This window comes from Camelina sativa, chromosome 4, assembly GCF_030686135.1.
Source record: "Camelina sativa cultivar CO46 ecotype springtype chromosome 4, ASM3068613v1".
Taxonomy (NCBI): domain Eukaryota; kingdom Viridiplantae; phylum Streptophyta; class Magnoliopsida; order Brassicales; family Brassicaceae; genus Camelina; species Camelina sativa.
In genome coordinates this window covers 30,379,533-30,400,286 of record NC_141883.1, presented here as the reverse complement: position 1 = coordinate 30,400,286, position 20,754 = coordinate 30,379,533, and the positions used below count along the sequence as shown (strand labels likewise).

Below are 20,754 nucleotides of genomic sequence, written 5' to 3'. Positions count from 1 at the left end.
TAATAACAAAATATCTCGTATAGTTAGTTATAACAAAATACGAGATAATAACAAAATATCTCGTATGATAAGTTCCCTTTTCTCATCACTAAAAAAAGAGTTTTGTTTTGTTTTTTTTCTTCTTCTTATATATAGTTTGTGCCACTATAAATAAACCGAGGCCTGTGAAAGTAACAAACAAAGTTTTTGATAATTTCAGTCTTTGGTCTCGAAGTAACAAACTCTAAGAAAGCTTTCAAATCAACTATGGGGTTGAATAATCAAGTGCAGAGGAATCCGAGTTTCAGGTTTGAGATAGATAACTTTTCGGAGAAGGAAGCTGCGATAGCGTCTCAGACATTCGTGAGCTACGGATGTGAATGGTAAAAGAGAAAGAATCGGATCTTCAACTAGTTTTTAATTAAATTTTATTTCTCTCAAATGTAGATGAATACGATTTAACGTAGCACTAATCAAAAAAATTTTCTTTTAATTAAAACACCTAAAAAGGGTTTAGTATTTAATTTGTTTTAGTTTTTTTTTTTTTTTTTTCCAGGTATCTCTACGTTTATCCGAAGGGAAATAGACAAACTGATCACTTGTCTTTGTACCTATTTGATGCAAACCCTAAATCATTGGAAAGTGGATTGAAAAGGAAAACCAGTTTTCAATTCGTTCTGTTAAGTCGATCCAACAAAGAGCTCTACAAATCACTAGGTAATAAATCCTTTATATATCCTTCCATGTCGGAAACTTTTTTCTTTTCTTTTTGTTGAAATTTCAGCATATGGAGAGAAACAGAGTCTCTTGATGTAAGGTCTATTTATACATATTTATCGGCATTGAACTAGTAAAAATAGCTCACGCATCGTATTTAGCTTATAAGACCCCACGCTTTTCTTTCATTGATGAAGAAGCTAACTTATTATTTTTATTTTGGTATATGTTTCACAGTTGGACCGGGTTGGCATACTGATAAGTCTAAAGGCTGGGGTTACGGAAAGACCTTGCCTCTCAGAAAGCTTCAGGAAAAAGGGTTTTTGGAGAAGGATAGACTCATCGTTGAAGTCTACATTAGTCAAGTTGAAGTTGTTGATGGAGAAGGCAGACTTGTATCAGAGAACAAGGAGACTCTAGATGTCAACGGTTTTCAGGTTTTTGCTTCCCAGGTAGGCTAAAAAGGATTTGTTTCTTCTTTTGGTTTTGTACATGCCTTTTGTGTGGTTGCTTATTCGGATTTCTTTTATGAGTAACAGAAACAAATATTTCCTTGGCATGCAGGCTACTTTAGCAAGAAAGATATTCACAGAGCACCCAGATATTGCAGAAGATTTCAAACCAAAGAACCAAGTGGTGAAGACGGAGTACATGAATGTCCTTCTCAACCTCATTGAGACACTTAACAAGCCTTCACAGAATCACTCAGAGACTGAGCTAAGCAATGCTCACAGTGAGTTGAGTGAGCTGATGGAACAAGGCTTCAAGCTGGACTGGTTGCAGTCAAAGCTTGATGAGGTTTCCTTGAAGAGGAAGAAAGCAGATGCGGATGTCCAACAACTCGGTGAACGTGTTAAGAATCTTGAGCTGATGAACTTGGACTTCAAGCTGGACTGTTTGAAGACAAAGCTTGAGGATGTTTCCTTGGAGAGGAAGAAATCAGATGATGCTGATGGTTCTCGGGTCAAAGAAATGGAGGCACGCATCAAGAATCTTGAGATGGTTGTGTCGGATCTCAAAGTTAAACTAGACAAGGATGAGGCCAAATCTTTTGCTGATGATTTTGAGTTGATGGAACCGGTTGATTGACGTAGAGATCGTCCTAATAGTCTAAGAGATTCAGCTTTACTGAAAGACCCGCTTATATGGTTTTATGATTTGTTTTTTATATGCGCCACTTTTGGATATTTTCTTTCAAAGTTTCAATCATATTTGGGTTTAAATAATGTGTTATGGATCCAATCCTAAAGTTAGCGAGCAAATTAATTCTCCTTGGACTCACTAAATTTTTCACGTATGAGATGGATATATACCTTCTCAATGATGCAGATGGGAACAGGAGAAGAACATATTTGTCTTTTGATTCGACAACGCTCATATTATATAAAGGGTACTAACATCATTAACTTGGGACATTCCTCTGTTTTTGGACCAGTTTGAAACTAATTGATATGTTCTCATTTTCTCTAATCAGATCTCGGTTTGCGTGTTAACAGTCAGGTTTTATAGGGGTGTGACTGTGTCGAATATGTTATAACCTCTTTGATTCTTTAACCTATTTCTACTTTCAAAGCTTTGAAGATGACATTTTTTTTTTCTTTTCTCTTGATAAATTGAGACGTTGCTGTGTATGCAAGCCTGAAAACTTGCCATTGGAATATATTGTTCTTCTTTGGGCCTTTTTTTTTGGTGTTTGGTGTGTGTTTTGCAAGACTGACAATTTGTCATATGGAATAAAAGTATTATTTTTCTTTCACATTATCGTTTAAAATATAAAAATATGCTTGTCTGAAAAAAAATTAGGTGATGAATGGTTAATCATATTTCCCGTTTTAAAAGAAAAAATTGAACCAATATAAAAATATAGTGCAGAATTTAATTAGTTAAAAAATATTAAATTAATATAAATTGTGCAAAGAAACTTAATAATATGGAACAAAGAAAAAGCCTAAAAATCCTATATATATTGGGGAAAAGGGACTATAAGAAATTATGGGCTGTAGGGTATATATCAAATATTCAATAAAGTATCTTAAATATTTTTTTGTATACAAATTAAATCAGTGATATCAATAGCTATATTTTGGACTAAAACTCTTAAATGCAATAATTAAACATTTAAAATTATCTACCCTAACTTAAATATTAGATTTACCAAAATTTCTTAAAAATTAGAAGTTGTATAAATATTCAAATTGATTATAATACCTTTTGCCAAATTTATTATATGTTTTAAAAAGTATATAACTAAATAAAAGTTTTGTAATTTATTTCATAATTAATAATTTAGGACAACCTATAATTATTATTTCCACTTTACTTAATTACTGATATTAAATTTTCTTTTATCTAGTAATTAAGAGAGAGAGAGGTAACTGGTTTCCTTGTTCTTTCCTTTTAATTGGTTTCATTTTTTGAGTTAAGAGTTTTTGAGAAGTTTTTCTTATATATATATATATATATATATAGTTCGTGCCTCCTCCTCTCCTCTATAAACCCGAGAGGGCTTTAATTTATCTGTGAAAGTAAGAAACATAGTTTTTGATTATTTTAGTCCTTTCCTCTCGAATCAACAATGGGGAAGAATCAAGTGCAGAGGAATTCGAGTTTTAGGTTTGAGATAGATAACTTCTCGGAGAAGGAAGCTGTGATAGCGTCTCAGATATTCGTGAGTCACGGATGCGAATGGTAAAATGAGAAAGAAGAATCGGATCTCTATATAGTTTTTGATTATATTCCTTTTGTCTTCTCTTTATATCCTAGAACGATATGTTCTCAAAAATTGATGAATTCGATTCTACGTAGCACTAATAAAAAATTTAAAATTCAGGTATCTCAGCGTCCATCCGAAGGGAGATAGTCTTTGTGATGATCACTTGCCTATCTTCTTGTACGTTGCAAATCCTAAATCATTGGGAAAGGGATGGAAAAGGAAAGCTAATTTTCGATTCTTTCTGTTAAATCAATCCGACAAAGAGCTCTACAGATCACCAAGTAATAAATTTATATATCCATGCATGTTTGAAAGTTTTTCTTTCTTGTTTTCCTTTTGTTAAAATTTTATTCGCTTTTGGAATTTACAAACGGTCTAGTGTAGATTTCAGAATATAGGAAGAGACCAAGAGTCTCTTACTCTCTTGGATGTATGAATTGAGGTATATTTCTACATACATATCGGCGGAGGACTAGTACAGATAGATTTAGCTTATAAGACCCTACACCCCTACACATTTTATTTAGCTTTTGTGATGAGTTATACTCAAGGGTTTTTGTGGACTTGGTTTGGATATCCAACTCTAAGGTTAGGCCTACCTTAACTATAGGATGTTCTTGATAGGCCTAAACTAAGGTTTGAATCTTGAAGAAGCAGCACCTATACATAAGCTAGCCTGTGACTGATGAAGAAGTTAAATTTTTTTCTGTCTTTTTTTTTTTTTTTTTTCTCTCTCTTTTTCACAGTTGGACAGGGTTTGTACAGTGCTAAGTTTACAGGCAAGGGTTTCCGAAACACCTTTCCTCTTGAAAAGCTTCAGGAAAGAGGGTTTTTAGAGAATGATAGACTCATCGTTGAAGTCTACATTAGTCGTGTTGAAATTGTTGATGGAGAAGGCAGAGTTGTATCAGAGAACAAGGAGACTCTAGATATCAACGGTTTTCAGGTTTTTGCTTCTCGGGTAAGTTAAAAAGGATCTGTTTCTTCTTTTGATTTTGTGCCTTTTGTGGTTTGCTTCCTTTCTGAGTAACATGCACATATTTTTCCTTGTTGGCATGCAGGCTACTTCAGCAAGAAAGATATTCACAGAGCACCCAGATTTGGCAGAAGATTTCAAACCAAAGAACCAAGTAGTGAAGACGGAGTACATGAATGTCCTTCTCAACCTCATTGAGACACTTAACAAGCCTTCACAGAATCACTCAGAGAGTGAGCTAAACAATGCTCAAAGTGAGTTGAGCGAGCTGATGGAACAAGGCTTCAAGCTGGACTGGTTGAAGTCAAAGCTTGATGAGGTTTCCTTGAAGAGGAAGAAAGCAGATGCGGATGTCCAACAACTCGGTGAACGTGTTAAGAATCTTGAGCTGATGAACTTGGACTTCAAGCTGGACTGTTCGAAGACAAAGCTTGACGAGGTGTCCTTGGAGAGGAAGAAATCAGATGATGCTGATGGTTCTCGGGTCAAAGAAATGGAGGCACGCATCAAGAATCTTGAGATGGTTGTGTCGGATCTTAAAGTTAAACTGGACAAGGATGAGGGCAAATCTTTTGCTGATGATTTTGTGTTGATGGAACAGGTTGACTGGACGGAGAATAAAAAGTTTTATTAGACTTTCATGCACTTCGATTGTGTTGTCAGAGTACTGGGAGCTTTTCACCAAGGTTTTCATCTTTAAAATAAATAAAGAAATAAAAACAATAAGAGGAGAGAAGGAGAGATGTTTGAGAATCTAAAGATAATAATTAGATAATAAAGGTGTGCGTTATTTATTTTTAAAATTTTAATTAGATAATAAAGTTAAAATAAAATTAATACTCTCTCTGTTTCACAAAGAATATCATTCTACACAGATTTTTGTGTTTCACAAAGAATGTCATTTTATATTTCTAATGTAATTTTTTACATCAAATTTCTTATTCTACCCTTAACCCAAAGTTTTTTTTATTAAATTTGAATGATTAATTACTCATTAAATAAGGGTAAATATTTATAATTCAAGTTTTTATTAATTTGTGTGCAATGTGTCAAAATGATACTTTTTGTGAAACGGAGGGAATATAATTTTATTGATGAAAACTCTACTATTAGAAACTTACCACTTTAATTTGGATGCTCTAAGGTAATTCAGTTTATGTCGTTATTAAGCTCGCTTATGTGTCCGACCAAAATTTTGTTTACAACTTTTATTGCATCCACTGAGAACTTAGTGAGGAATTCAAAATTAAATTTGGGTTAATAAACCTTTTACACTAATACCATTGGCTCACTAAAATTAATATAATAACAAAAAACTTATCTGGAAATTAATATCATTAATGATATATTTTGGTATTTTTTGTTGATGTAACGATCTTAATAAAAAAAATTCCGGTGATTTGAGTATTATTGGCGTTACAGAAGTTTATAGGTTTGTATATATCATTTGAGGAAAAAAAGGTTTTGTATATATCATACAATTATGTATATCTTAAATAGTTTTTCTAAAAAAGTATCTTAAATATATTTTTGTATATCAATAGTAATATTTTGGACTTAAACTCTTCAAGAAGGCAATAACTAAAAGTTATTGAAATTATCTATAATAGTTTAAAATATAGAATTACCAAACATTCTTAACATGTTTAAAGAAGCAGAAAAACATAATTAATAATAGAATTAAACAACGTAATTACTTATGATCTTTTTGGTTAGGACAAAATACAATTATTAATTTGGTACAAAAATATTATTTATACATCCGTAATTATCAAATTGTTTTTTAATCAATAAAACAATATGTAACTAATCACTTAGGCTTAAATTACTCCTTCTTGTGTTGGGATTTTGAGAATTGTTTTACTTGTTTGCCTCCTCAATATATAAACAGAGAGGGTTTCTCATAATATATATCTTTTTTTTTCTTTCTCGATCGACGTAACAAAATCTAAGAAAGCTTTTGAATCACATATGGGGAATCAAGTGCCAAGGGCTTTCAGGTTTGAGATAGATACCTTCTCGGAGAAGAATGCTGAAATAACGTCTCCTATATTCACAAGCGGCGGATGTGAATGGTAAAACGAGAAAAATCTAATAGTTAGCTTTACAACAAAAACATAATAATAATAAAGAGTTTAATCTTTGTTTTTATATTCTTTCAGGTATTTCACACTTCATCCGAAGGGGACTTGTCGTTGTAATAGTTACATGTGTTTGTTCCTAAACCTTGCAAATCCTCAATCATTACCAACTGGATGGAAAAGGAAAGCTAGATGTCACTTCCTTCTGTTGAATCAATCCGGCAAAGTGCTCGACAGATCACAACTACCTAATGGTAATGAAGTCATATTATATCCTTTTCCATGTTGAATCAATCCGGCAAAGTGCTCGACTCATGTTTGCGATCTTTAAGAGGCGGCAACTATACATAAGCATGTGATAAATGAAGTAGTTGACTTAAACTTTTTTTTGTGATTTTCTTTCGACAGATGAAAAACGACCACGCCACAAGTTTTGCGCTAGAACACCTTCATGGGGAAGGACAATGACCTTGCCTTATAGAAACCTTATTGAAAATGGTCTTTTGGAGAAGGACAAGCTCATCGTTGACTTCTATATTAGTGACGTTGAACTTGTTGATAGAAACGGCATAGTTGTATCAGAAAAAGGAGACTGTGATTATCAATGATTTCCAGATTTATGCTTATCTGGTAAGTTAACAACAAGGATCTGTTTCTTCTTCTGGTTTTGTGCTTTAGTTATGTGGGTTTGCTTCTTGGCGTATAGACGCAGATTCCTTTTATGATTAAACAATAATTATGTATTATTTACGATCCTTGGCAGGCTACTTCAGCAAGAAAGTTGTTTGCGAAGCACCCAGAAATTGCAGAAGATCTCAAACCAAAGAACCAATTCGTGAAGAATGAATACATGAATGTCCTTCTCAACCTCGTTGAGACACTTAACAAACCTTCACAGAATCACTCAGAGATTGAGATACAAAATTCTCACAGCAAGTTGAGTGAGCTGATGGAACAAGGCTTCAAGCTGGACTGGTTGAAGGAAAAGCTTGATGAGGTTTCCTTGAAAAGGAAGAAATCAGGTGCTGATGTCCAACGACTCGATGAACGTGTTAAGAATCTTGAGCTGGTGAAATTGGACTTAAAGCTGGATTGTTTGAAGACGAAGCTTGAGGAGGTGTCCTTGGAGAAGAAGAAATCAGATGATGCTGATGGTTCTCGGGTCAAAGAAATGGAGGGACGCATCAAGGATCTTGAGATGATGGTGTCAGATCTCAAAGTTGAACTGGGCAAGCAGAAGGCCAAATCTTCCGCTGATGGTTTTTTGTTGATCGACTAGGTTGATTGACATAGAGATATGGTACTAATAGTCTAGAGATTTGGCTTTTATAGAAATATCTGCTTTTAACTATGTCGATGGTTTTTTTTTTTTTTTTTTTTTTTTTTTTTTTTTTTTTTTTCATTTTTTATATGCACTACTACTTTGGATGTTTTCCGTAAAAATCTTTTTTTTGAGTTAATGACTTTATGTGTTATGGCATCTAATCCAAAAGTTAACGAGCAAATTAATAATTCTCCTTGAACTCACTAAATTTTTCACGTATGAGATCGATAAAGTACTTCTCGAAGATTGAAGATAGCACCATATCATATATTTTTCTAGCGGCGGCTGCAAATGGCAAAAGAAGAACATGTCTGTCTTTTGATTCAACCCTCAACAACATCAAGTTGAGACCACCTTCCTCTGTTTTTGGTCCATTAGATTAAGAAGATTTGAAATTAATTGATGTGTTCTCATTCTCTAATCAAATCCCGGTTTGCGTTTTGGGATGTATCAAGTACTTATGTCCATTTCATAATTTTAATTTACTGGAGGAGTTGAAACATTTCTTTTTTTTGTTTTGTTTTTGGTGAAAGAGAGGAGTTGAAACAGTTGAGAACTGTGTATATCTTTTCGCATGATGAGGGCTAACATCAAGACCTATGGTGACACATAACGAAATAGACGTATTCACACGTATATATAGGGTTCTTCCGCTGAAGGGACTAGTGTATTCTTTTTATTAATGGGCCCAAAAAGCCCATTAACAGATGTTCGATTAGCCGCACAATCACGTAATTGGTTTCTTTTTGAGTTAGGGTTTAGAGAAAGTGTTTATTTTCTTTTTGCGTCCTCTCCTCTATATATAGATAAAGGGGACTATACGAAACGAAGCTGCTTAGAATTTCTTATTTTGCTCGAATTAACAAAATCAAAGAGAAGCGTTTAGGTCATCAAAGATGTGGAATCAGAAGCCATGTTACAGGTTTGAGATAAACAACTTCTCGGAGAAGGAAGCTGCCCTGATGTCAAACGTGTTCGTGAGTGGCGGATACGAATGGTAAAAAAACGACAAGACTCGGAACTTTAATTAGTTTTGTTATTAAATTCTCGAAGAATTGATCATATAAATTTGATTGTACGCACGTAGACGTAGCACTAATTAATTAAAAAGGGTTTTAATTAATTAATTTAATATTCTTTCAGGTATATCTCCCTTCATCCGAACGGATACAATGGTCTTTGTGATGATGACTTGTCTTTGTACCTCTGTCCGACAAATTCTAAATCAATGGGAAGTGGATGGGAAAGGATTGCTAATTTTTACTTCGTTCTGTTGGATCAATCCAACAAAGTGCTTTACAGATCACTTGGTAATTAAGTTATATATATCCTTCCATTCGTTAATCTTGTTTAATTCATTTTTTTTTCAGTAATCAATAAAAATGTCTCGAATCTACATAAGAAGCTAATTTATAAATATATATATATATATATATATATATATATTTGGGGTCTTTTTCTGTTTTTTTTTTCATAGTCGAAGAGCAGGTATCATTCCATGCAGATTCTCTGTCCTGGGGTTTCTCCGAGACCTTGCCTCTTAGCAAGCTTGAGGATGATTTGTTCCTTGAGGGCGACAAACTCATTGTTGAAGTCTACATTCAAATGGTAGAATCTTTTGATGGAGAAAGAGAAGATGTAACAGAGACTGTGGATATCTACGGTTTTCAAGTTCTTGCTTCTCAGGTAAATTTATAGGATCTGTATACGTTTTTTAAAATAATTAATCACTTCCTTTATAGTGTTTGCTTCTTGGCGTATAGATTCATACTCTTTTCTTGGTAGGTTTTTGCAGCAAGGACGATATTCTCCGACCACCCTGACCTCGCATATGACTTCAAACCAAAGAACCAAGTTGTGAGGACGGAATACATGAACGTCCTTCTCAACCTCGTTGAGACACTTCACAAGCCTTCACAGTATCACGCAGAGACTGATCTACGCAATGCTCAGATCGAGTTGAGTGAGCTGGCGGAAGCAGGCTTCAAGCTAGACTGGTTGAAGTCAAAGCTTGATGAGGTTTCCTTGAAAAGCAAGAGAGCAGGTACTGATGAAAGTTTTGTGAACGTTGAGCTGATGACATTGAACGCCAAGCTGGACTGTTTGAAGGCAAAGCTTGAGGAGGTTTCCTTGGAGAAGAAGAAATCAGATGATGCTGATGGTTCTCGGTTCAAAGAAATGGAAGGACGCATCAAGGATCTTGAGATAATGGTGTCAGATCTCAAAGTTGAACTGGCCAAGGAGAAGGCCAAATCTTCTGCTGATGATTTTTTGTTGATCAACTAGATTGATGATGTAGATATACTAATACTCTAGACAGATTCAGCTTTTATAGAAAGACCTGTTTCATTGAATCATATTATTGAGTTAATAATGTGTTATGGAGGATCCTATCCTTAAAATTAACGAGCAAATAATTAATTCTCGCCTTGAGCTCACTAAAGTTTTCACGTATGAGAAGAACATATTTGTCTTTTATTTCAACTTGCGACCTTACCTTCCTCCTCTGTTTTTGGACCATTCGCTTAAGATGTTTTAAAATTAATCGGTGTATTCTCATGATCTCATCCTCTAATGGTCATATGTCCTGGTTTGCGTTTAATCAGTCAGGTTTTATAGGGGTGTGACTGTCTGGGATCTATCACTCTTGTGCTCATTTCACAACTTGCAGGCCCAGGGGATTTTGTATTAACATCAAGAGCCATGCTCAGCGTAATTGTGTAATTATAGGGTCACTAGTTGCGGGTGTGGGAGAGTTTGCATAAGCATACATGTGTGGTTTTAAATGTTATTAAGCAATATAAATCTAAGAAAAATACATAAAATATAATGTAATTTTTCTTTCATTTTAATAAATAACGGGTGACCATAGTCGCCCCGTCCCTTATTTTAAAAAAAAAAGCATACATTGGTTTTGAATGTTATTAAGCAATATATATAAATCTAAGAAAATACATAAAATATAAATTTATATAAGAAAACCAAAAACTTGTTATAACAAGAAGTTTAGGGAATTGTTCTCTTGTATTATTCATCTGCTATATATGATACAACATATATATAAGGATACATATTAGGGTTTATACTAATGGGTCGATAATGGACATCCATATAATACAATATATTTATAACATTCCCCCTTGGATGACCATTATTAAAATGTAGTCCCATACGCATATGAGATGCTGCCTCGTTAAAAACATTACCAGGAAAGCCCAGTGGAAAAAACTATAGTTAAGGGAAAAAGAGTGCAGCGTGCTTTTACTCCCCCTCTTGAATACATCGCTTGAAATCTTCAAAATGACCGAACCAATATGATGAAATAATTTCTTGAAAGTAGTGGTTGGAAACACCTTGGTAAATGGTTCGCCAAATCTTCACACGAACGAATCTGTAGTAAACGTGTATCACCATTCTTCTATTGGTAATAGGTTTCGCAAGTGACTCATCTTTATCATTATCTTTGTTTCTCACGATCTCATCAATGTATGTCAAAGATTTTGAAGATGATAGTCTTTCACCATTGGAATCATAATATTCCTTTTCAGGTGTTTATCTTTCGCGTGTTCTTTTGTTGTCTCATTAAAAACCTTTCAAGGAAAAACCCAATAGGATAAAAACCATGATAAGGGAAAAAGAGTACAACCACGCTTATGATCATATTTCTCCCCCTGAAAGCATCATCTTCAGGTTATGCATTATAATCATATATATCATCTTTCTTGAACTATTATAAGCAACGCTTTCAGGTACTAACTCATATGATCATCATATATTCTACTGGGTCATTGAACCTCAACATTGAACTTCAAGTCATTTGAACCCCTTTCATATAGAAGATCTATTTGAACTTAAGCCCAAATATTCTATTACATACAATCTTCCAAACAATCTTATAGATAAGAGTTATTCATAATCTTCTTGTAAAACTTTCTCTTTCTACTCTTCTTACTAGTATGGTACTACAAGACCATTTTTCTATGTAAGATGAAGTAAGCATCTTGAGATAACATCTCATTCATCATATGTCAAATTTATAAACTCAAGAAATTTCATGAAATATCTGATCTTATACAATCTGATTTCTCCATCTTTCAAGAGTAATATTTCATCATTGATTGTTTCTACCGGAGATCAGATAATATTTTCATCATCAACATATTTTGCACTTGTTCTTGTATCTATCTTCTAACAAGAACCACTTGTAAGTGCAGAAGAGACAAGAGACACATACAATTTTTCTTATAACGAGGTTCAGCGAATGCCTACGTCCTCAAACTTTGTTGAAAATACTTCTTGAACATAATTACAACATTTGTTCAATCTCGGATTTACACAACTCTAAGATATTGTCTTAGATTGTTTTCGATTTATTTTCAACCCACTATGAGATCATTAAGATCAATAACAATGATCTACATCCATGATTCTCTTATAGAGATAAACTTTCACCATTTTCTCCTCAAAGGTGTCAAAAGTCTACAAAACTTTTTCTCGAGAACTATAAAATATTGCTTCTAGCAATATGATCACTTTAAAGGAAACTTCTGACAGTTTGAAAACCTTCTCATTAGACTGAATCAAGTCTTACTCTTATTTTCAAACTCATAAGGGATCTAAATTAATTGCTTCCAGCAAATGAGAATACATCTCTCATAAGTATTTTCTGAGAATCATTGTACTACTACACGTACTGAATTTCTCATGCATATCCACTTATGTTCCACTCATTTTACACTTTCAAGTGTAAGGACTACAAGTCCAAATATTATCTCTTCAAGAGATTTGAACTATTTCATAGCTATTTCTTTCCATGATTAACCAATCATTCTTTGTGTACACTTTCCAATAAAACTTTTCTATTAACCGCGGTTATGATCCTCGATTTTCATTCATAACATCATCAACTGCAACACTGCATGCAAACATATTTACAACGTCGATTTGCTTTTTGGTTTCCTTTCTTTCTAGACATGACTCAACTTGTTGAGATTTCTTTTCATTATGATTCTCAGGTACCTGAATCTCTTTCTTACTCATGTCTTTGTCACTAAATCTCCTCTAGAGATTTACATAACTCTCTGCTTCCTCGGTGTCATATTAAATTATGCTTTTTTTTCTTTTCCAAGAATGCTTATATTTGGAACCATAAGTTTATCACACCTCATGCGATCTTTAGACTTACTAGCAGTTGATCTTATCCTTCTAGGATATTAATTTCAATTGGAACACAGCTGGTATATGTGACTTTGTCACTCAAGGTCAGAAAATGGCTCTTGCATGCTTTTAGCATCTTTGCAAACTTTGCCAATAAATTATCTTTTAATTTCTAGCGCACATTTCTTAGTACAAGGATCAAGATAATTTCTTCCAATATATTTATTTACCAGCTGTTTATTTTCATCCCCTCATGTTGGAAAGACTGACTCACTAAAACAGTCTATGCATCCCGAGCCTCAAATTCTCGAGATATTCAATCTTTAAAAGAGATTCCATATCCAACATATTTTCAACATTCTTTCAAATTCCATCTTATATAACTGTGGTGGAGCAACCAACATGTATAACACATTTAGATGGAATAAATCTGGTTCCTAATCCAAACCAATTGTAATGGGGAGTACTCATAATTATTCGTTGGCATGATGCGAATTACTTGACATATATAGTCATTTATGTCAATTACTGTGCATGGTTTCACCACCATTGTCAATTAACCAAATCCTCTCGCAAACTCTATGTTGCACGTTAATAACAAACATATATAGTGGATGATCAGTCCACAATATCGCTTTGTATACGTACCAAAAAATTGACATTATCCAAATTCATGGGGTCGGTGAAAACCATATAATCGGCTTGCTTTGTAAAGCAGCACACATAACACTAGGAAAACTCTTTAGGTTCTCCAATGAATCTTTTCAGAAATCTCTGATTATCCTTTCGCATCACTACTAAACCGGAATGGCTTAACCGGTTATGCCAAACAGTGAGATTTTCACAAAGCATTTTATCTTCTAGATAATGTATGTAATCTCTAAAATACTTTTATTGTCTTGGGTAATACTTATGATTTCAAAGTATTTTCTTTGCTTATTGTCTCAACATGATTACTTTTCAAATCCTCAAGATTTGCTCTTTCATATGAGTAAATAAACTCATTTTAGGTGTGAACATAATCTTAAATTTGTTTCATCACCTCTCTATGTGGATTCATTAATTCTCCCCCTGGAGATGATGACACTTCATGTCTATCAATCTCGATTTGAATTCCACTCTGTAATCAATAATATTCTCCAATTGGGTCATGTATTATATCTTACACCCTTTTGACTTTGAGACTAATTGGGAGACTGTAACACATTAATATTAAATTGTGTTCCCATAGACAATAGTATATATACTCTTCAAGAGCTTTCAATACTTTTTCTACTACTTCTCGTTATTATAGTAGAATAGTGGAAATGGTCTCACACTAACTTCTTTCATCATCATCATATATAGATGAGATAAGTACCTCCTAATGTACTTATTATTCACTTATAGTGGAGACACTTATCGACTTAACCGCGACCTTATATATATATATCATACCCACATTTATAACCACTTTTATAGCAACTTTTCTTATCATTGATGTGGCAATTTCCTTTTTCTTTGCAGAAAGTCATATTCAGTTCAATGAATAGACAAAGCCAATAGGATGTGATTTACATCAACATCTCATAATTTTATATACAGTCACAAAAAAGAGATTATAATATTTTCAAAAAATATTTTTCACTATATTGTGTCTTACATGACAATAATATTTTGTGACAATTAGAATATATTTTCTCTAATATATTTCCAACAATGATATTATCTTCTATTATAATCTTGGTTATAAGTGGAATTAAGTTGTTTGTATATATTCTCTTATACACTTTTAGTCATTTACTTTCTTTAGATTATTCTGAAGAATAAGTAAATTTTTATGGTCATATACTTGGACTTAAACCTCCTCAAAGAAGTGATGCCAAAAAAATATGATCAAACAACATATTTTATAAATAAATTACTCATTATTTAATATCTCAAAAATATCATGCATTTATATTAAGTTCTCGTTGGTCAATTAATTCACCAAACAAGATTGGATGATAAGATTTTAAATATTTCATCATAATAAAATATTTAATTTTGATTAGATTTAAATTTGTGATTAAAATTCACAAACATGATAAACAGTCATATAAATGAGTGTTAAATTATTATTAAACATCATTTCTTTATATATAAATATATATATATATATATATATATATATATATTTTCTTTCTTTTAAACGTTTTTTTCTCACTAAAGATTTTATTATAAAATCTAAAACATTTTTCTAAAGAATATAACTATATTATTACAATTATTTCATGATAATAAATTCTATATGACCAATGGCCAACAATAACATATAATGATCTCATGAAATTTTTTTTCTTTTAACTTTTAATGGCAGATTAAAAGTTATATCAATAATTTGTCACCATCAATTTAATTGTAGATATGTCATAGATATATTTGGTGATAAAATCTAACTAATGCAAAAGAAATTTAGTTGTACTTATCTCGGTAATAAGACGTTGTCGAGAGGATGGAATATTTGAAACAAAACGTAGACGTCTCGATGAATGATGTTCCTAGAGACTGAGATGAATACGTAGATCTTTACTTCACCATGAGATATCTATCATTCCTTAGACAAAAGACACTTTTGTCAAACCAATAATATACGTACCAAACCAAACTTAATAAACAATAAATTAAATCCAAATAATCAAAAACATGTTCTGTTATGAACAAATGAGATGGCGTTAATTAGAACTAGAACGGTCAAACCAACGATGGACAAAAACATATTACCAAGCTAAATAATAGAATAATCATGCGTTTAGTTTGAGAATGAACCTCATGAAACCAAACGATAAAGCAACAATAATATACCCTAGCAAACAGATCCCTCTTCACAATAACGACTAATTAAAGCATGATCCACATAACAGTATTAGAGCATGAATCGATCACAAGTTTAAGTAAATAATAAAATTATTAATATGTGAGAGAATCTATGAATCAACCGATAGTGGGTATATCAAAAGTATAAGGTTGAATTCTATATACATAAATTATTCATCCCAATTTATAACGAAACATGCAGCCATAAGTGTAAATAGTCCATATATACTTATCTTGTTAGGGGTGGAGGATCGTAGACGTTGTTGGTTAAGGTTTCGACACAAAACGCAGACGGCTAGGTTGACGACGGCTGCTAGTTTTTTTTTTTTTTTTGTTTAGGTAGCTAGGGTTAGAACGTGTTGATAACGGGTTATAACAAGAGGTTTAGGGAATTGTTCTCTTGTATTATTCATCTGTTCTATATGATACAATATATATATAGGGATACATATTAGGGTTTAGGGTTCATATTAATGGGCTGATAATGGACATCCATATAATACAATATATTTATAAAAAAGCTTTATTATTATAACAAAAAATATATATTTATTTTTCGTTATGAGTTAGGGTTTTGAGAAGGTTTTTTAATTCTTTTGCCTCCTCTATAAACAGAGAGGGCATAACCTAACCTGTGATAGCACCAAAAAGAGCGTCTGAGAGATTCGTAATTTTCTCGAAGTAACAAAAATCTAAAGGAAGCGTTTTAGGTCAAATATGTGGAGTCATAAGCCGAGTTTCAGGTTCGAGATAGATAACTTCTCGGATCAGGAAGCTAAGATAACGTCTCAGACATTCGTAAGTGGTGGATGCGAGTGGTAAGAATCGGTTCTTTGATTAGCTTTGTTATTTAAATTCTCTCAGTGTTCAACTATAACGTACGAGTTCTCCAAATCTTGATGAATTTGATTGTACGCAGCTCTAATTTTAAAAGGGTTTAATCAAAACATCAAAAGGGTTTAATATTTGTTTTATATTTTTTTATTAGGTATCTCACTCTTTACCCGAAGGGAGAGACTTTTTGTGATGATCACTTGTCTTTGTTCATGTCCGTTGCAAATTCTAAATCATTGGGAAGGGGTTGGAATAGGAGTATTGATTATTACTTTGTTCTGTTGACTCAATCCGACAAAGAGCTCTACAGATCAGCTGGTAATGAAGCTATATATCCTTACCGGCCATGTCTAGATCTTGTTTTTGTTCTTTCTTTTTCCTCTTTTTTGTATTTGACATTCTCAATTAATTTATATAGGCATGTGATTTAGAAGTTAACTCTGTTTTTTTTTTCTTTTTTTTCCATAGTTCAAAATCAAACAGAGTTTAAGGAGAAGTCCCCAAGCTGGGGTTTCCGAAAGACCTTGCCTCTTAGCAAGTTTCAGGAAAAAGGGTTTCTCGAGAACGACAAGCTCATCTTTGAAGTCTACATTCAAATTGTAGAAGCTTCTGATGTAGGAGGAGGAGGTATATCAGAGAAGAAGGACACTGTGGATATCAACGGTTTCAAAGTTCTTGCTTCTCAGGTAAGTTAAAAAGGATCTGTTTTTGCTTCCTTTATAGGGTTTGCTTCTTGGTATACATATTCATACTTAGCTTTATCTTGGTAGGCTAACTCAGTGAGGAAGATATTCTCCGAGCACCCAGACTTGGCAGAAGATTTCAAACTAAAGAACCAAGTGGTGAGGATGGAATACATGAATGTCCTTGTCAACCTCATTGTGACACTTCACAAGCCTTCAGAGAATCACTCAGAGACTGAGCTAAGCCATGCTCGCAGTGAGTTGTGTGAGCTGAAGGAAGCAGGCTTCAAGCTGGACTGGTTGCAGTCAAAGCTCGATGAAGTTTCCTTGAAAAGGAAGAAAGCAGTTGTTGATTTCCACCAACTCGATGGGCGTGTTAAGAATCTTGAGCTGATGAAATTGGATTTCAAGCTGGACTGTTTGAAGAAAAAGCTTGAGGAGGCTTCCTTGGAGAGGAAGAAATCATATGAAGCTGATGGTTCTCGGTTCCAAACACTAGAGGAGCGCGTCAAAAAACTTGAGCTGATGGAATTGGACTACAAGTTGGACTGTTTGAAGACAAAGCTTGAGAATGTTTCCTTGGAGAAGAACACAGATGCTGATGGGTCTCGCGTCCAACAACTAGAGGAAAGCATGAAGAATCTTAAGATGATGGTGTCACATCTCAATGTTGAACTGGACAAGAAGAAAGGTAAAACTTCTGATGATGGGTTTTTGTTGGTCGACGACGAGGTTGCTTAATGTGGATATTAAGTTTTTTTAGATTATAGAGAGATCATTACTAGACAATATCCTCAGATGTTTCCTTTGTTTCATTTTTATGTTGTTTTCTGAATCCAATAATAGTCTAGAGATTCGTCTTTAATCGAAAGACATGGTTTTGTTGATTTTTCATTTCTCGTGTTAACGATTTTTCTGATTTGATATTATTTACTACTACCATGTTACTAGGGCCGCTCATGTTAATACAAACTAATTCTATTTGGAATGGCTCTTCATCCTATTTAGAAAACAAACCAAGGACTGCTTTTCATATCAAGTGCCTCCTCTGTATCGTCTAGTTTTTACTTACAAGCTATTCCAAACAAATATGGTTGGGGGCTACCTCAAAAGCTTGAACATCATCATCCGCCTACTGAATTGGGAGGCGACTACAACAAACAGTATTCTAAGAAGATTCACTTCTTTTCTTGGGTAGTTATATCTAATTAAGTATTCTCATGAGATGAAGACGAGCAAAGTAAATCTGACTGTACTGCTGTCCTCTCTGTACATCTCCCTTCTTCTCTCATTCTGCTTCAATTGCAACCAAATATAAATAAAAAAGAGAGCTCAGAATCAGATTACAAACGCACACAAAAAGTAGAAAGAGTCGACGACCACACACAAGAGTCCACCGTACTTTAACTTATCAGTGATCGTGAATGAACGAAATCGAAAAAGAAGAAATCGTGATGATGAAGCGATGAAGAAGAAGATGAGATTAGATGCTAAAGATGATAGATTGTTTCTTTCTGTTAGCTTGCTGTAGTATTATTACTATTATATTACAGGGCGCCGTATTATACAAGTAATAAAGTATACCCGGTATAAACCGGTTATTTACATAATCATGACTAAACAACGTCTATCCCAGACCGGACCAGACCCGGACCAAATTAATTGTTGGGCAATATTAGTAAATAGACTATAGATTTGAAAGAATAAAGAGAATCGCTTTTTGTCATAATCTTTAGGTAAAAAATGTTTTCTGAAATAGCATGAAAAATATATATATACCAATGTCAATAGCATGTTTTATTTTTAAAATACATGGATTTTAAATTTCAGATTTTGTGTATAGTTGTTAGAAAATCATGTAATTCTATAAAATAGAGAGGTATATTAGCGAAAACAGGAAATATTGACAAAAATATATAATTTTATAGAATAGTAAGATATATTAGCAAAAATGCATCCAATTCTTTTACATAACATAGAAATATTGACAAAAATGTCAAAAGTTCTATACAAAATGAGTACTGTTTGGTCAAAGGTTAGTTTCTCAAGTCTTTTCAAGTCTTAGGTTAGTTAATATATACTCTTGATGAAGAAAGAGAACAAAAACGAGGTAGAATGCCCTACTATAATAACTAAGTGGACTACTAATTATAAATCTTCTTGCTGATTTGTACTTCTTTTTTTATATAGAATTTTGAAGATGTCTACGACTAAAATTCAGTGGACTTTGTCAATCGAGTGAGTAAAGAACATAAGGCGGGAATTTAGACTCACTCAGATAATCTCTACCGCGAATATGTACTTATTTGATAAAAAAAAAAGCATGATAAAGAAATATGCGACTCATGATCGAAGTAAGAAGCAATCTAAAGTGAGAGATAGAGAGCTATCCGCGAGAGAGAAAGGAATCTGAAGAAGACGTAGTGCTAGTGTTGAAGTTTGTTCGAGTGTTTAAGACTTCAGCCGAAAAGGATCCGAAGACAAACGATACCAAGAGGAAGGTCCGGAAGAAGAAGAAGAAAGTGCTGCCGAAGATAAAAGTACCACCGAAGAAGAACCTCTCCGTCTCCGAAAAGGATTTGGATGATTATGAATCTAATGAATCTGGTACTGGTGGCTCTGGATCAAGCTCTGGTAAGGGCTCGACCTCTAGTGAACATTCGTCAGGGGCGGATTTTGATGAGTCAGAACAGAGGTCTCAGGATATCGAGAGGAAGAAAAGCAAGAAGTCGTCCAAGCAAGCAAAAGAAGATGAGCGTTCACCACCATCATGACCCTCGCTAATCATTCATGATCAATGCTTCTAGCCATATGAGATGAATTTTTATCGATCTACTCTATATCTTTAACATTGTCTTGCTTCTTGCAATCTACTCTATCTCTATCATTGTGTCTTGCTTTTGCTTCTTTACTCTTGATTGTTATCTTTACTCTTGAAAATCTACTCGTAATTGTCATCTTTTCCAAGACTCGTAATTGTCATATTTTTTTTTACTTATATAGAAGCAATCTAATCTGTTCACTGTTTGTTATGTTTTAATTTGTTCTCTACATGATATATTAACTTCACATTCCATTTTGTAGTCCTAGAAGTTAAAAGATTTTCGATTTTTCTGATTTGATATTATCTACTACTGTATTACCATGTTACTAGGGCCGCTCATGTTAATACAAACTAATTCTATTTGGAATGGCTCTTCATCCTATTTAAAAAACAAACCAAGGACTGCTTTTAATTTAAACATAAATTTAACTAAATTTTTATTAGACTTACGATAGTGTTCAGGTGTTAAAAAAAAAAAGACTAACGATAGTGTATTAAAAAAACAAATTAGATGTTAAATATTTAGGTTAATTTATAGGAATGGGCTTAACAATATAGTATATTTACAAAAAAGTTATTGTTCATAATATTATTCTATTTTAATTAGGGTTTTGAGTGCCTCCTATATGAA

At 33.3% G+C, this 20,754-nt stretch overlaps 4 protein-coding genes across 4 annotated transcripts; all 4 read left to right on the top strand.

Moving 5' to 3' along the window:
• Positions 1-246: 246 nt before the first annotated feature.
• LOC104784370 (MATH domain and coiled-coil domain-containing protein At2g42480-like) lies at positions 247-1,825 on the top strand. Its single transcript, XM_019244253.2, has 4 exons — positions 247-362; positions 536-696; positions 934-1,148; positions 1,261-1,825. Exons 1-4 carry the CDS (start codon positions 247-249, stop codon positions 1,783-1,785), a joined length of 1,017 nt encoding a protein of 338 aa, XP_019099798.1. The 3' UTR covers positions 1,786-1,825.
• Positions 1,826-3,082: 1,257 nt separating this feature from the next.
• On the top strand, positions 3,083-7,745 carry LOC109125110 (MATH domain and coiled-coil domain-containing protein At2g42480-like). The gene is made up of 5 exons (XM_019244338.2): positions 3,083-3,384; positions 3,527-3,690; positions 4,156-4,370; positions 4,471-4,908; positions 7,413-7,745. The coding sequence occupies exons 1-5, from the start codon at positions 3,272-3,274 to the stop codon at positions 7,743-7,745; spliced, it is 1,263 nt and encodes a 420-aa protein (XP_019099883.2). The 5' UTR covers positions 3,083-3,271.
• Positions 7,746-8,649: 904 nt separating this feature from the next.
• LOC109125236 (MATH domain and coiled-coil domain-containing protein At2g42480-like) lies at positions 8,650-10,077 on the top strand. The gene is made up of 4 exons (XM_019244251.2): positions 8,650-8,787; positions 8,934-9,100; positions 9,268-9,476; positions 9,576-10,077. Exons 1-4 carry the CDS (start codon positions 8,687-8,689, stop codon positions 10,074-10,076), a joined length of 978 nt encoding a protein of 325 aa, XP_019099796.2. The 5' UTR covers positions 8,650-8,686; the 3' UTR covers position 10,077.
• A 6,378-nt stretch (positions 10,078-16,455) lies between these two features.
• On the top strand, positions 16,456-18,228 carry LOC104784367 (MATH domain and coiled-coil domain-containing protein At2g42480-like). Its single transcript, XM_087511851.1, has 4 exons — positions 16,456-16,600; positions 16,771-16,934; positions 17,085-17,302; positions 17,387-18,228. Exons 1-4 carry the CDS (start codon positions 16,500-16,502, stop codon positions 18,038-18,040), a joined length of 1,137 nt encoding a protein of 378 aa, XP_087367977.1. The 5' UTR covers positions 16,456-16,499; the 3' UTR covers positions 18,041-18,228.
• Positions 18,229-20,754: the final 2,526 nt, after the last annotated feature.

Excerpts from the sequence above, each read along its gene's own strand:
- LOC104784370 (XM_019244253.2), top strand. The coding sequence starts at position 247 with ATGGGGTTGAATAATCAAGTGCAGAGGAATCCGAGTTTCAGGTTTGAG. Across the intron at positions 363-535 it reads GTGAGCTACGGATGTGAATG|GTATCTCTACGTTTATCCGA; the intron begins GTAAAAGAGAAA and ends TTTTTTTTCCAG. Across the intron at positions 1,149-1,260 it reads TTCAGGTTTTTGCTTCCCAG|GCTACTTTAGCAAGAAAGAT; the intron begins GTAGGCTAAAAA and ends CTTGGCATGCAG.
- LOC109125236 (XM_019244251.2), top strand. The coding sequence starts at position 8,687 with ATGTGGAATCAGAAGCCATGTTACAGGTTTGAGATAAACAACTTCTCG. Across the intron at positions 9,101-9,267 it reads AGTGCTTTACAGATCACTTG|TCGAAGAGCAGGTATCATTC; the intron begins GTAATTAAGTTA and ends TTTTTTTCATAG. Across the intron at positions 9,477-9,575 it reads TTCAAGTTCTTGCTTCTCAG|GTTTTTGCAGCAAGGACGAT; the intron begins GTAAATTTATAG and ends TTTTCTTGGTAG.
- LOC109125110 (XM_019244338.2), top strand. The coding sequence starts at position 3,272 with ATGGGGAAGAATCAAGTGCAGAGGAATTCGAGTTTTAGGTTTGAGATA. Across the intron at positions 3,691-4,155 it reads AGAGCTCTACAGATCACCAA|TTGGACAGGGTTTGTACAGT; the intron begins GTAATAAATTTA and ends TCTTTTTCACAG. Across the intron at positions 4,909-7,412 it reads GCATCAAGAATCTTGAGATG|CTGATGGAACAAGGCTTCAA; the intron begins GTTGTGTCGGAT and ends AAGTTGAGTGAG.
- LOC104784367 (XM_087511851.1), top strand. The coding sequence starts at position 16,500 with ATGTGGAGTCATAAGCCGAGTTTCAGGTTCGAGATAGATAACTTCTCG. Across the intron at positions 16,601-16,770 it reads GTAAGTGGTGGATGCGAGTG|GTATCTCACTCTTTACCCGA; the intron begins GTAAGAATCGGT and ends TTTTTTTATTAG. Across the intron at positions 17,303-17,386 it reads TCAAAGTTCTTGCTTCTCAG|GCTAACTCAGTGAGGAAGAT; the intron begins GTAAGTTAAAAA and ends TTATCTTGGTAG.